Below are 12,530 nucleotides of genomic sequence, written 5' to 3' on the forward strand. Positions count from 1 at the left end.
CTAAAGATAAGTTAAACACAAGTGTATAGAAAGACAATCTTATTTATTTAGTATATTCAGATCTAGACGTAATATTTCTCTTAGATGTATATTCAGGTTAGATTTAATATTTTTATCAGATGCCATTTTTCTTCATGGAATTTTATACATATAGCAGACTAACAAACCCTACAACAAATATAACTCTAATCTAATATTATCTGTATTGTAATGTAAAATCGATGTAAAAATAAGTATACATTACAAATTGATTATACTACAGATTGATTTTATACTTATTATACATTTCTTAGGCATTTAACATACAGCAACAATTGCTACAAAAACATAAAGAGAAATCCTCGGCCGAACACTTGCTTTTTCATAGTGAAATTTTCATAGCCGAACACTTGCTTTTCAAATAAAGTGAAATTATTCCGAAAAAACAGGTCCCCTAGATTTACCTTCCAGCAGAAGTATTAGAACATAGGACTCACAACAGATGCTGCTTCTATCTTAGCAGCTACTGTTAGTTTACATACTGCACATAATGATATTCTCAACAATAAATATTGCCTTGCATTTTAGAACAACTTATCAGAGAGAATAAATATCAATTCATAACATTATGCAGCAACTAAAAACAAAACATATCAAGATATACATACAATTTGTTGCATGAAATCATTCACAGGCTGGTTTCGTGTCGAAACTGCTCAAGCAAATTGCAAAGGCTTGGAACGCCGAGAGAGGATAGCAGTAATCCATGGTGAAGATATCCTTTCCGATTTTACCAAATTGCAAAATTGTTGTTTCTTGTACTGCAGCTGGTATATTTTGAGATGGATCAACGGCTGCAACAAGCTGAAAGTTTTTGACAGAAGCCACTGTGACGCGTCCTTTAAAGTTTAGGCACCAGCACTGCAACTGTTCATGCCATCGAGGGGCTTTGTTTTTTAGCACAAGTGGCTCTCGAGAAGGCACTGACACTGTTGAGCTGATATTTACAGCTGGCTCCTGTGCTTTTGAGACTAGTAGGGGAGATGGCCTCTCATCAGAATGTGGGAATGATGTGGGCGTTGGAGCACTGCCTCCCTCTTGGATAGAGGAGAAAGGAATGGAATGCATGGCGCAATGCATTCTCCTAGGTCCTCTTGTACGGAGAACGTTGAGTTCATAGGAAACGGTGGCTATACTGTAGTTGCACGCAGATACTGTCGGGGATACTTGTTTTGCACTGAATCGTCGACTAAGTCTACCACAATGTTGAATTGCTGCATCACTTGGAGGTTGGCTATCATATATGGTGAACTTGGTTCCAATAAAGTTAGATCTGGTCAAGTTGTTCGAAAGTTATTAAAACAAAATGGAAGGAAACAGAAGCTTTCCCTTTTTTGACATTAAGAAGGACAGTGATCGTTTAGCTATAGAAAAATAAGCAGTTCAGGAACTTGCCGCAGTTTTCCAACATATGTACTGCTAGCTCGAGAAAAATCATCCGACACCAATGAAATTACAAAGTCTGTGCTTGTTGCCCTTCTGATCCTTTTGGCAGCCAGCAATAGTTTATCACTCTCATCCTCAGCTGTCATGAAGTAGCATATCAAATTTGTGCTTTTCAGTGCCAAAAGATTAAACTACACCACAAAAAAAGGGGTAGGGGGGGAAGCCCGGTGCACTAAGCTCCCGCTCTCCGGGAAAGGGCCGGACCACGATGGTCTAACTATTGTACGCAACCTTACCCTGCATTTTTGCAAGAGGCTGTCTCTGCAGCTCAAACCCGTCTTGATCACATGGCAGCAACTTTACCAGTTACGACAAGGTTCACCTTCTAAACTACAACACTAAGAAGCAATTAAAAGCTGTTGAGTTCTTATGTAATCCAGTGTACGTAAGTTGAAGAGTGTCTTCCATCAACCTAAGTATAAGTCTTCCCATCAAAGAAGATATGTAGAAACTTACAGAAGAGCTTCATTAATCGACTAAATACACAAGGTAGCTCTTGAAGTGGATACCAACGAAACAGAATACTGGAAAATCATCTCCATTCTATAACTGAAGTGTCATTAGATGAAAAGTACAACCTTATAATTTAGAGAACTCCATTCATGATCAATCTATCTAGAAACTTACAAAAGAAATCCATTCATCAACTAAATACACAAGGTAGTGAAGTTGATACTGACGAAACACATTAGTGGAAAATCATCTCCATAGAATCAAAGTGTCAATAGATGAAAGCACAACCTTGCTAATTTTGAAGGCGAACTCCATTCATGATCAATCTATCTAGAAAATTACAAAAGAACATTTATCGATTCATTTATCGACTAAATACACAAGGTAGATCTTGAAATTGATACTGATGAAACAAAATAGTGGAAAATGATCACCATTCTCTAATTAAAGTGTCAATAGATGAAAAACACAACCTTGCTAATTTAGAAGACGAACTCCATTCATGATCAATCTATCTAGAAACTTACAAAAGAACTTCATTCATCAAATAAATACACAAGGTAGATCTTGAAGTTGATACTGACAAAACACAATTGTGGAAAATCATCTCCATTCCACAATTAAAGTGTCAATAGATGAAAAGCTCAACCTTGCTAATTTAGAAGACGAACTCCATTCATGATCAAATATGTAAGATAGATCTTAAGCTGATCCCAAGGCACACAAATAATTTTAGATGATCCAATGCAAGTGTCAAGAAGAAAAGCAAAGTGTGACTTACATGGAGTCAAACCAAAGTAGAGGCGATAAACTGAATTTGCTCTGTCCCGTTTAATAAAGCAATGAATTGGAGATTCACGGGGACCCGGCTGGTTCAAAAGAATGGTTTCTAAGTTTTTCTTCTTTATTGGTTATAACGAAGTATAAGATAATAATCGAACAGATTAAGGAGACTACCTGCTTAAGTGAAATGGGGAATGTAAGCCTACCACATTCTTCAGGAGTCTTGACAATCTCTTTCGTAACTTCCCTCCATGACTTGCAAACAGATGCACAAAAGACTACCGATGTCCGAGCAGGAAATGATGTCTCACTCTCTTCAACCCTGCGGACAATATCCAAAAGCAGTTCTGGTGGTATATTTGCCCATTGGCCTTGTTGATCGGGATCAAAAGGGACCACATCAGGAGCTATATGTGTTCGGGTTCTATTTCTCCAATGCCTTCCTTCCACTTCTCCTCTCCTTGATATACTCCCTATCCCATCTTTCATTTCCTTCAGCTCGCGGACAATGCACTTGAACGACATTACTATTGATCACATCAACTAGCCTTTCCTACAATGGATAGCAAAGAATTTAACAACAACAACAACATACCCAACGTAATCCCACAAAGAGGGATCAGGGGAGGGTAAAGTGCACGCAGACCTTACCCCTACCTCAGATAGACTTTCAGCTCAAGAAAAACAGTCCAAAGCAGTCCAGAAAGAGAATACACAGAAGTGAAAGCATCAAAAAGCATATCGAACAGTAAATAAAGCGATCGAATCAAAAGCCAACAACAATATACCTAGTGCAGTCCCACAAAGTAAGGTCTAGCGATGGTAGGGGGTACACTAACCTTAACCCTACCTCACTGGTAGAGAGGTTATTTCCAATGACCCTCGACTCAAGAAAAATAGTCGAAGCAGGCCAGAAAGAAAACAAACAGAATTGAAAACATCACAAAGCATACTAAACAGTTACTACAGCAAAATATAATACCACAATCGAATCAAAAAGCATTTGAAAGAAAGTACGAAAAGTTTTGACATAGTTCCAGAATTTTCCATTTTTTACTACATACACTGTTTTTAACAAGCAGATCAATCATCAACTACGCCTTAATCCCAAACAAAGGCGAGCCCGGCTATATGAATCCTCTGCAACCATTTCACTTTATTTGAATCCAAATCATTACATCAACAACAACAAAAAACCCAGTGTAATCCCACAGCGTGAGCGTGAGGTCTGAGGAGGGTAAGATGTACACAGTCCATACCGCTACCTCCGAAGAAGTAGAGAGGTTGTTTCCGATAGAACCCCGACTCAAGATAAAGGATAATAAACAAGGGGATGGATGACATAACCGAAATAAAGAATAGGAAATAATAGAATAAAATCACAGAAATATGAAATACGAAAAATAAGAGCAACACGGAATAAGAAAATAGGAACTAAGCAATAGAAAATAGGACACCCACCTAGTAGTGACATACGCTCACATACCAAAGACACCTATGGACACTGTCCTATGATTACTAAATCCGGCTACACAAGAACTCTCCTGACTGCTAGCTACAACTCACACACTAACACTAGCCTTCTACCCTAATCCTCAACCTCCATGTCTTCCTATCTAGGGTCATGTCCTCAGTAAGCTGAAACTGCTCTATATCATGTCTAATCACCTCCCTCCAGTATTTCTTCGGCCTATCTCTTCTCCTCCTGAAGCCATCCAACGCTAGCCTCTCGCAAATACTCCGTCTTGGACCTACTCAACCTAAACCCCTTAGACTCAAAGGTTTGCCTCCAAACCTCCAATTTGTCATTCACACACACATACACACCGCATTTCATCAATCAACACTACATCATCCACAAATAACATACACCAAGGCACCTCGCCTTGGATACTCCGCGTCAACACGTCCATCACCAACGCAAAAAAGAACGAACTAAGAGTCGATCCCTGATGCAATCCTGTCTCGACCGAAAAATGCTTTGAGTCTCCTCCCGCCGTCCTCACTCAGGTCTTCTCTCTATCGTACATGTCCTTAATAGCGCTGATGTACGCCACCGGGACCCCTCTCACCTCCAAGCATATCCAAAGGACCTCCCTCGGGACTTTATCATACGCCTTTTCTAGATCGATGAACACCATATGAGAATCCCTCTTTCTTTCTCTATACAGCTTCACCAATCACCTTACCAGGTGGATTGCCTCTGTCGTCGAGCGACCAGGCATAAATCCAAACTGATTCTCCGAAACGGACACGACCCTCCTCAATCTCTGCTCAACCACTCTCTCCCAAATCTTCATAGTGTGACTCAACAACTTAATACCCCCTATAGTTGTTGCAACTCTAAATGTCACCCTTGTTTTTATATAACGGAATCATCATACTTCACCTCCAAGCCTCAGGCATTCTCGCATTCTTGAAAATGCCGTTAAACAAATCAGTCAACCACCTTAAACCTGCCCCACCAACATACTCCCAAAAATCCACCAGAATCTCATCAGGCCCCGTCGCCCTACCCCTCCGCATCCTACGAATAGCCTCTCTGACCTCCTCAACCCTAAAACGCCTACAGAAACTGAAAACACGGCTCTCCTCCGAGTGCTCCAGCTCCCCTAGCTCAATGCCTCTGTCCCCCTCCTCGTTCAAAAATCTATGAAAGTACTCCTGGCATCTCTTCTTAATGTGCACAATCCAAATCATTACATAAACATGAAATTTTGTTTTTAATGCAAGAAAGTATTAACAAGTAATTACCTCTAAGAAAACAAAACTAAAAATAGATATTTGGCATAAAAATGAAAACTTTATTAGGAAACTATTCCCATTTCAAAATTTAAGCAACAGCAATACATTCAAAATACTCATCTCCAGAAACACAAATAGATATTTGCACAATTTCTAGCACAGCAAAAGAATTGAAAGAAATTAAAACAGCAACAATTCAAAATTCCCATTTTCCAGAAAGGCATATATATATGCACAATTTCTAATACAGCAAAAATTTACTACGTATTTTAAAAAAGAAAAGAAACTTGATTAGAAATCAACCGTCAGCTCCAAAGCAACAAAAATTACACCCATAACTAATACACCCATTTCAGAAAAAGCCAAATTAAGCCTAAAAAAAGTAATAAATAATACAAAAATAGCGCTCGGATCTAAGGAAAAAAAAAAATGAAAGCTTCTAAAATCTAGGGGGGGGGGGATCATACCAAAAAGAAGGAAACAAGTAAAGGAAACAAAACTAAACATTAGTATTTTAACAATTCTTAGCACAATTCGAGAAAACTTGCTATAAATAGGAACTTCTAAATCTGGAAAAAAAACACCAAAATTGTATCTAAAATAGACGAAAAAGAAAAAACAAACCTGCAAAGAATCGCAGGCAAAAAGGATAGCAATTTGATTAGCAAAAACTGAGATCTTTTAAATCTGAAAAGAAAAATAAGGTGAAAAAACCTAAAAATAAAAACCAAAAAGTGGTTCAAAAATAAACCTGAAAATGGGCATAGAGAAAAAATGATAACTTTTAAATCTGATAAAAAAAAAAAAAAAAAAAAAAAGGGAAAAAACCCAAAAATAAAAACCAAAAAATGGATCTAAAAATAGATAAAAGAGAAAAAATAAACCTGAGAAATTCTTACCAAAAAAGCCAATATTTTGATGAGAAAATCTCAACAAAAATGGGCAAGATCAGATCAGATCAAATACGGCAAATTCCGGCCATATTTTCCGGCGAAAATCCGGCGACCACCAGTAGCACCACCACCAACTCCGCCGTATCCTCCGCCACGAACAATTAGCTTTCCGATATGTATATATTGAAAATTCCTCCTACCAATTTTTTCTTTTTTTGTTTTTGTTTTTCCACCAAATGTTTTTATTCAGTTGACGTTAAACGCACTTTTAAGCTAGATTTTGGACCTAAGGAGTAGGGAGTCGGACTCCCTTCACTATTTATTTATTTATTTATTCTTTTTAATTTAATCCATTAATTTTTGGGGTGAAATTTAAGGTGGATGTTGATGTGGTCAAACATATTTATTCGAGAAGATTTATTTTTTAAAAAAAAAAATTGCTGTATGCTACTCACCAAATATATAAGTGGTAATGGGGCATCTCTAATCCACCCTATAGCATGAATTTGCATGTTATAAACTCAAATGATATGTGATTTCAATCAAAAATATTTTAAATAATAATTTTTCTTATTTTTTAAGTATAATACAAGTACCATTTTGTCCCTCTATCTCTCAAATATATATTTTAAATTTTTCAATTTTTATTTTTTATTAATTTCACTTTTTTTTCATTTAATTTTACCATTCTATTTTTATTTTTAATTAATTTTATTATTCTATTTTTTATTTTTTTTATTTTTTTCTTTAATTTTATTATTATATTTTTTATTATTTTCACTTTTTATTTTTCCTTTAATTTTATTTTCATGTTTTAATTCATTTGTCTCAACCTTTATTTTTTTCTCTTTTTTCTTTTTTTTCTAGCATTATCTATTTTTTTCTTTTAATTTATTTGTCTTTAACCTTTATTTTTCTTTTATTTTTTATTTTTATCAATTCTATTTTTTTTCCTCATTTTCTCAAACTTTATTTTTATTTTTTCCTCTCATTTTTTATTTTCTTAATTTTTTTATTCTTCGCTTTTTCTTGCGTTTTTGTTCTCACTCTTTTTATTTTATTTCTCTATTTTGTTTGATTGTTTTTTTCTTTTTTTCCCTCATTTTTCTCAAACTTTATTTTTATTTTTCCTCTCATTTTTATTTTTCTCAATTTTTTTACTTCTTCGCTTTTTTCTTGATCTTTTTTTTTTCTTTTCTTTTTTTCTCAATCTTTTTTTTTATTTCTCTATTTTGTTTGATCATTGTTTTCTTTTTTCTCAACTTCTATTATATTTTGCTAATAAATAAATAAATGAATAATCTGCAAAGGTATCTTTCTTTTTTTACATCAAAGCAAATTTAAGGGCATGAATTATTGTTATGAAGTTCTTTGAAAATTCTTGAGATAAGTCGTGTCTCTAAGGGGAGAGTTGTAGAATATCTCATAAATAAAAGTATAATGTGGTAGTGTCAGCTCTTGCCCGTGAGGCATAATTTATTATTTGAAAGACCTTAAGCTAAGTCTTGCCTCTAAGGCAAGAGTTGTAGAACATCCCATAAATAAAGACATAATGTGGTAGTGTCAACTCTTGCCCATGCGCATAATTTGTAGTTTGAAAGTCTTTGAGCTAAGTCTTTGTCTCTAAGGCAAGAGTTGTAGAACATCTAATAAACGAAGACATAATGTGGTAGTGTCAACTCTTGCCCGTAGGTCATAATTTGTACTTTGAAAGTCCTTAAGCTAAGTCTTGCCTCTAAGGCAATAATTATTGAACATCTCATAAATGAAAATATAACGTGGTAGAGTCAACTCTTGCCCGTGGGGTATAATTTGTAATATGAAAGTGCTTGAGCTAATTAAGTTTGCCTCTGAGGAAAAAGTTGTAGAACATCTCATAAATGAAAATATAACGTGGTAGTGTCAACTCTTGCCCGTGGGGCATAATTTGTAATTTGAAAGTCCTTGAGCTAAGTCTTGCCTCTAAGGCAATAGTTGTAGAATATCTTATAAATGAAAACATAAAGTGGTAGTGTCAACTCTTGCTCGTGGGGCATAATTTATAGTTTGAAAGTCCTTGAGCTAATTAAGTCTTGCCTCTAAGGAAATAGTTGTAGAATATCTCATAAATGAAAACATAACATTGTAAAATCAACTCTTGTCCTTGGGGCATAATTTGCAGTTTGAAAGTCCTTGAGCCAAGTCTTGTCTCTAAGGCAATAGTTGTAGAACATCTCATAAATGAAAATATAACGTGGTAGAGTTAACTCTTGCCCATGGGGTATAATTTATAGTTTGAAAGTCCTTGATTCAAGTCTTGCCTCTAAGGCAAGAGTTGTAGAACATCTCATAAATGATAACATAATGTGGTAGAGTCAACTCTTACCCGGTAGAGTCAACTCTTACACGTGGGGCATAATTTATTGTTTGAAAGTCCTTAAGCTAAGTCTTGCCTCTAAGGCAATAGTTGTAGAACATCTCATAAATGAAAATATAACGTGGTAGAGTCAACTCTTGCCCGTGGGGCATAATTTATCGTTTGAAAGTCCTTGAGCTAAGTCTTGCCTCTAAGGAAATAGTTGTAGAACATCTCACAAATGAAAACGTAACGTGGTAGAGTCAACTCTTGCCCGTGGGGCATAATTTGTTGTTTGAAAGTCACTGAGCTAAGTTTTGCTTCTAAGACAATAGTTGTAGAACATCTCATAAATCAAAATACAATGTGGTAGTGTCGACTCTTGCCCATGAAACATAACTTGTTGTTTGAAAGTCCTAGAGTTAAGTCTTGCCTCTAAGGCGATAGTTGTAGAACATCTCATAAATGAAAACATAACGTGGTAGAGTCAACTCTTGCCCGTAGGGTATAATTTATTGTTTGAAAGTCCCTGAGCTAAGTCTTTCCTCTAAGGTAAGAGTTATAAAACATCTCATAAATCAAAATACAATGTAGTAGTATCGACTTTTGCCCATGAAACATAACTTCTTGTTTGAAAGTCATAAGTATTGCCTCTACAATGTAGTAGTGTCAACTCTTGCCCATGAAACGTAGCTTATTGTTCGAAAGTCGTAAGTCTTGCCTTTATAATGTGATAGTGTCAACTCTTGCTCATGAGATGTAACTTGAATGGAAGAAATCAAAGAAAAGAACAAAAATAATAAAAATTGCGAAAAAAAAGGAAATGAAAAAATATTAAAAAAACAAAAATCAAAGAAAATGTAGAAGTCGAGAGAGAATAGAAAAAAATAAAGGTTGATAAAAAAAGATTAACTAAAAATAAAGGTCGAGAAAAATTTAAAAAGAAAAAATCAAAAAAAATTTAAAAAAAGATTTTTTTTTTATAAAAGTAGACGTTGAAAAGTGTAAATAAAAAAAATTAAGGGTTGAGAAAAACTAAAAAGAACAAAAAATAAAAGAAAAGAAAAAATAAATAATAAAAATAATATAAAAGAAAAAAGAAAAAAAAGTTGAGAGGAAAAAAGTAAGGGTTGAGAAAATTAAAAATAAAATGAGAAAAATAAAATAAAAATCAAAGTAAAATTAAAAAGAGAAAAAGAATAAAAGTTGAAAGATAAAAATATGGAGTTGTTATCCATTATGAGGATCATTTAAATAATTTACTCCATTGATCAGGGATAATTTTGTCCAAAAAATATTAGTTAATAGGTAAAGGCTATTTTAAGAAAACTTTTTTATATAATAATATGATTAAATATATAAAATAATTACAACTCGCAAAGATCATAAATTGAAAAACATTAATATTTTTATGAGCTTATGAACATATATTTTATAGCTATAAATAGAAATATATTTCTTTAGATATTTATTAAGTCTTAATTTTATCATAATTTCATATGACAAAAATTTAAGTTAGTTAATATGGTAGTTTAAGTTTAGTTTTACTTTAAACTAAGGAAAAAAACTAAATTAATCAAAATGAACCTCAAGAATACATTAGTTCTTTTTATTAATTTATGCCTAAGAATATTAATTCTCAAGCAACCAAAAAAGAGATTTTAAAAATAATTTGATCTTAATTTATACCACTACCTTTATTTTTAACTTTGTCTATAATTTTATCTTTCAATATTTGAAATATTTTATTGATAATTTCAAAAGCAAGATAAAATTATCCATACAGAAATTCTATTCAATTCATAAAAAGTAATTAGGAAATATTGAGAGTCATACGCAGTTCATCAAAAATAAATATAACTGTATACAATTAGCTAAAGATACACTGATTAGTTAACAACAGGAAAATCTAAATAATTCAGTTGGTTGTCAGTCTAAACTCTTGCCTTGTTGGTGAAGGCTTGATTTCCCACTTTGTAATTTCCTTCCTATTTTCTATTTAAAAAAATAGTTAAATAATTAAAAATTCAAGAAAAAACTCAATAATAATTTCTCATATTATGACACACCACATACAAAGTTTCATTTGACAAACAAACAAATAAAGTAATTTTATATATATCAACTATATGTCATAATTTTAGTGGATTATCAACTTAATTAAAATTACTAAAGTAGCCTTGTGAGGACTATCAAAGTTTATTATTTTCTCTTATATATAATATACTAGACGGCCCATACCCGTGTATTCACGGGCATATGCTCGATATAACTATGTGCATCTTCTGTATAATTACAGGATTATTGTACTAAACTTGAACACTGATAATAGCTAAAGTGACTTTGTCATTGATAGATAAAAGGTATTATATTTCTTTAGTTATGATATGAGCCAAATGGCCAACTTGGCTTTTTATGACATCTTTGGAGGCCAACACATAGAGACTCAAGATTTGGTCACCTCGAGTATACAAGAACAAGCATGTAGGACCGGTTTTGAGCTTGCCATTAAGCAAGGCCGTGTGTGGAAGATTACTTGGAGCATTAAAGACTTGAGGACTCACGATTTTGGACCACACGTAATGGCTCATGGTTTTTGGAGCATTGAAGAGCCTTAAAACACTTTAAACCGCCACTCTACTTAAGGGTGTTTTGATCATTTTGTGCCATTTTCTTACACTCCATAGGAGCTCATTTCATTAAGGGCATTAGGTCATCTTGTCTTCATTTTGTAATAACTATAAGTAGGCACTTTAGGGTTTATTTCATACTTGGTTGTTTATTGATGTAAGACATGAAATACTTGCAACACCTCAGACTCTCTCTTAAGAATGTATCACCTTAGAGTAGGAATTGGAAAAGCCATTGCCACCGTAACTAGCACTGCCCAAGTGTGGAATCACTTGAGTTGAATTTTGGCTTGAGACTTTGGTGCTAGAGGAGGCAAAATCCCTCTTATGTCTTCGTAGGAGTTAGGTGATTATCTTGTGTAGGTGTTAAGGGTCCTTAGATTTGATATATCTTAGGATTCTTAGGATTTATATCTTCATTTGTCTAACTATCTATCCATTTATCTATTTCAAATCGTATGTTTTATGTTTGTGTTCTTGTTGCCGTTTATGCCTAGTTTTAGTGGACTATTTATGATATTTTTGTAGCTATTTTGTGACTTTGTTGCTTGATCTTGTATCATTTGGTATTATAGCTAAGGTTTATTTTATTCCCACAAGATCAATCTTGGGCTCGTAAACTTGAAAATCAAAAAAAAAAGTTGTTGAAAATTGAAAATTCGAGAAAAATAGCAATATGGTCGTGTTTGTGTTCTTGGTCGAAATTATGTTCTTGTTGTGTTTTGCCGAGATTTGTGTCTAAATCTAGGTGTGTTTTGCTTGTCTTAGTTGTTTCTAAGTGTTAGTTTTGTCTTCACTAACACCCTTGAGTTTAGATTCAAGTTGACCTTGAACATTGTTGTTGGTATTGTTGTTACGGTTTCAAGAGCTTGAGCATTGTGGTGTTGTCGTTGTTGGATACGAAAACTTAAAGGTGTTGGCTTGAACTTGTGTTGTTGATATTGTGTTGTGGGTTATAAGCTTGAAAAGGTGTGTTTTGATTCTTAGAGGTTCACGTGAGGTTTGGTTTTCAAACTTCTATTGAAGGTTCTTGTTGTTCTAGACCAATCTTATGTCTAGTTGCAAGAAGACTCTTCAATAGTGTTATTTTGATTCAAAAACCAAGTGGAAAGAAGTGAAGTCTTTGTTAGTCTTGAAAACAAATCCTAAAAACCTACCAAAAAGGAAGGGGGACAAAATATCTACCAAAAAGACTAGTTTCTGAAA

The 12,530-nt window shown here is 34.0% G+C and overlaps 1 protein-coding gene across 2 annotated transcripts; it reads right to left on the minus strand.

Moving 5' to 3' along the window:
* Nucleotides 1–341: 341 nt before the first annotated feature.
* LOC107855911 (tubby-like F-box protein 5) lies at nucleotides 342–6,844 on the minus strand. Of its 2 annotated transcripts, none has more exons than XM_016700916.2 (5): nucleotides 6,366–6,844; nucleotides 2,896–3,274; nucleotides 2,720–2,807; nucleotides 1,435–1,564; nucleotides 342–1,312 (listed from the first exon to the last, which is right to left on the minus strand). In XM_016700916.2, the coding sequence occupies exons 2-5, from the start codon at nucleotides 3,244–3,246 to the stop codon at nucleotides 664–666; spliced, it is 1,218 nt and encodes a 405-aa protein (XP_016556402.1). In that variant the 5' UTR covers nucleotides 3,247–3,274; nucleotides 6,366–6,844; the 3' UTR covers nucleotides 342–663. The 2 variants fall into 2 exon arrangements, with proteins under 2 accessions (XP_016556402.1, XP_016556403.1); XM_016700917.2 differs by lacking the exon at nucleotides 6,366–6,844 and adding an exon at nucleotides 6,091–6,293.
* Nucleotides 6,845–12,530: the final 5,686 nt, after the last annotated feature.

Source organism: Capsicum annuum, chromosome 4 (genome assembly GCF_002878395.1).
Source record: "Capsicum annuum cultivar UCD-10X-F1 chromosome 4, UCD10Xv1.1, whole genome shotgun sequence".
Classification (NCBI taxonomy): Eukaryota; Viridiplantae; Streptophyta; class Magnoliopsida; order Solanales; family Solanaceae; genus Capsicum; species Capsicum annuum.

Bases quoted from the DNA above. Each gene is read 5' to 3' on its own strand.
- LOC107855911 (XM_016700916.2), bottom strand. From the start codon at position 3,246: ATGTCGTTCAAGTGCATTGTCCGCGAGCTGAAGGAAATGAAAGATGGG. The intron at 2,808-2,895 runs GTAGTCTCCTTA...CTTTTGAACCAG, and splicing joins TCCCCATTTCACTTAAGCAG to CCGGGTCCCCGTGAATCTCC. The intron at 1,313-1,434 runs GCAAGTTCCTGA...CAACTTGACCAG, and splicing joins ACATATGTTGGAAAACTGCG to ATCTAACTTTATTGGAACCA.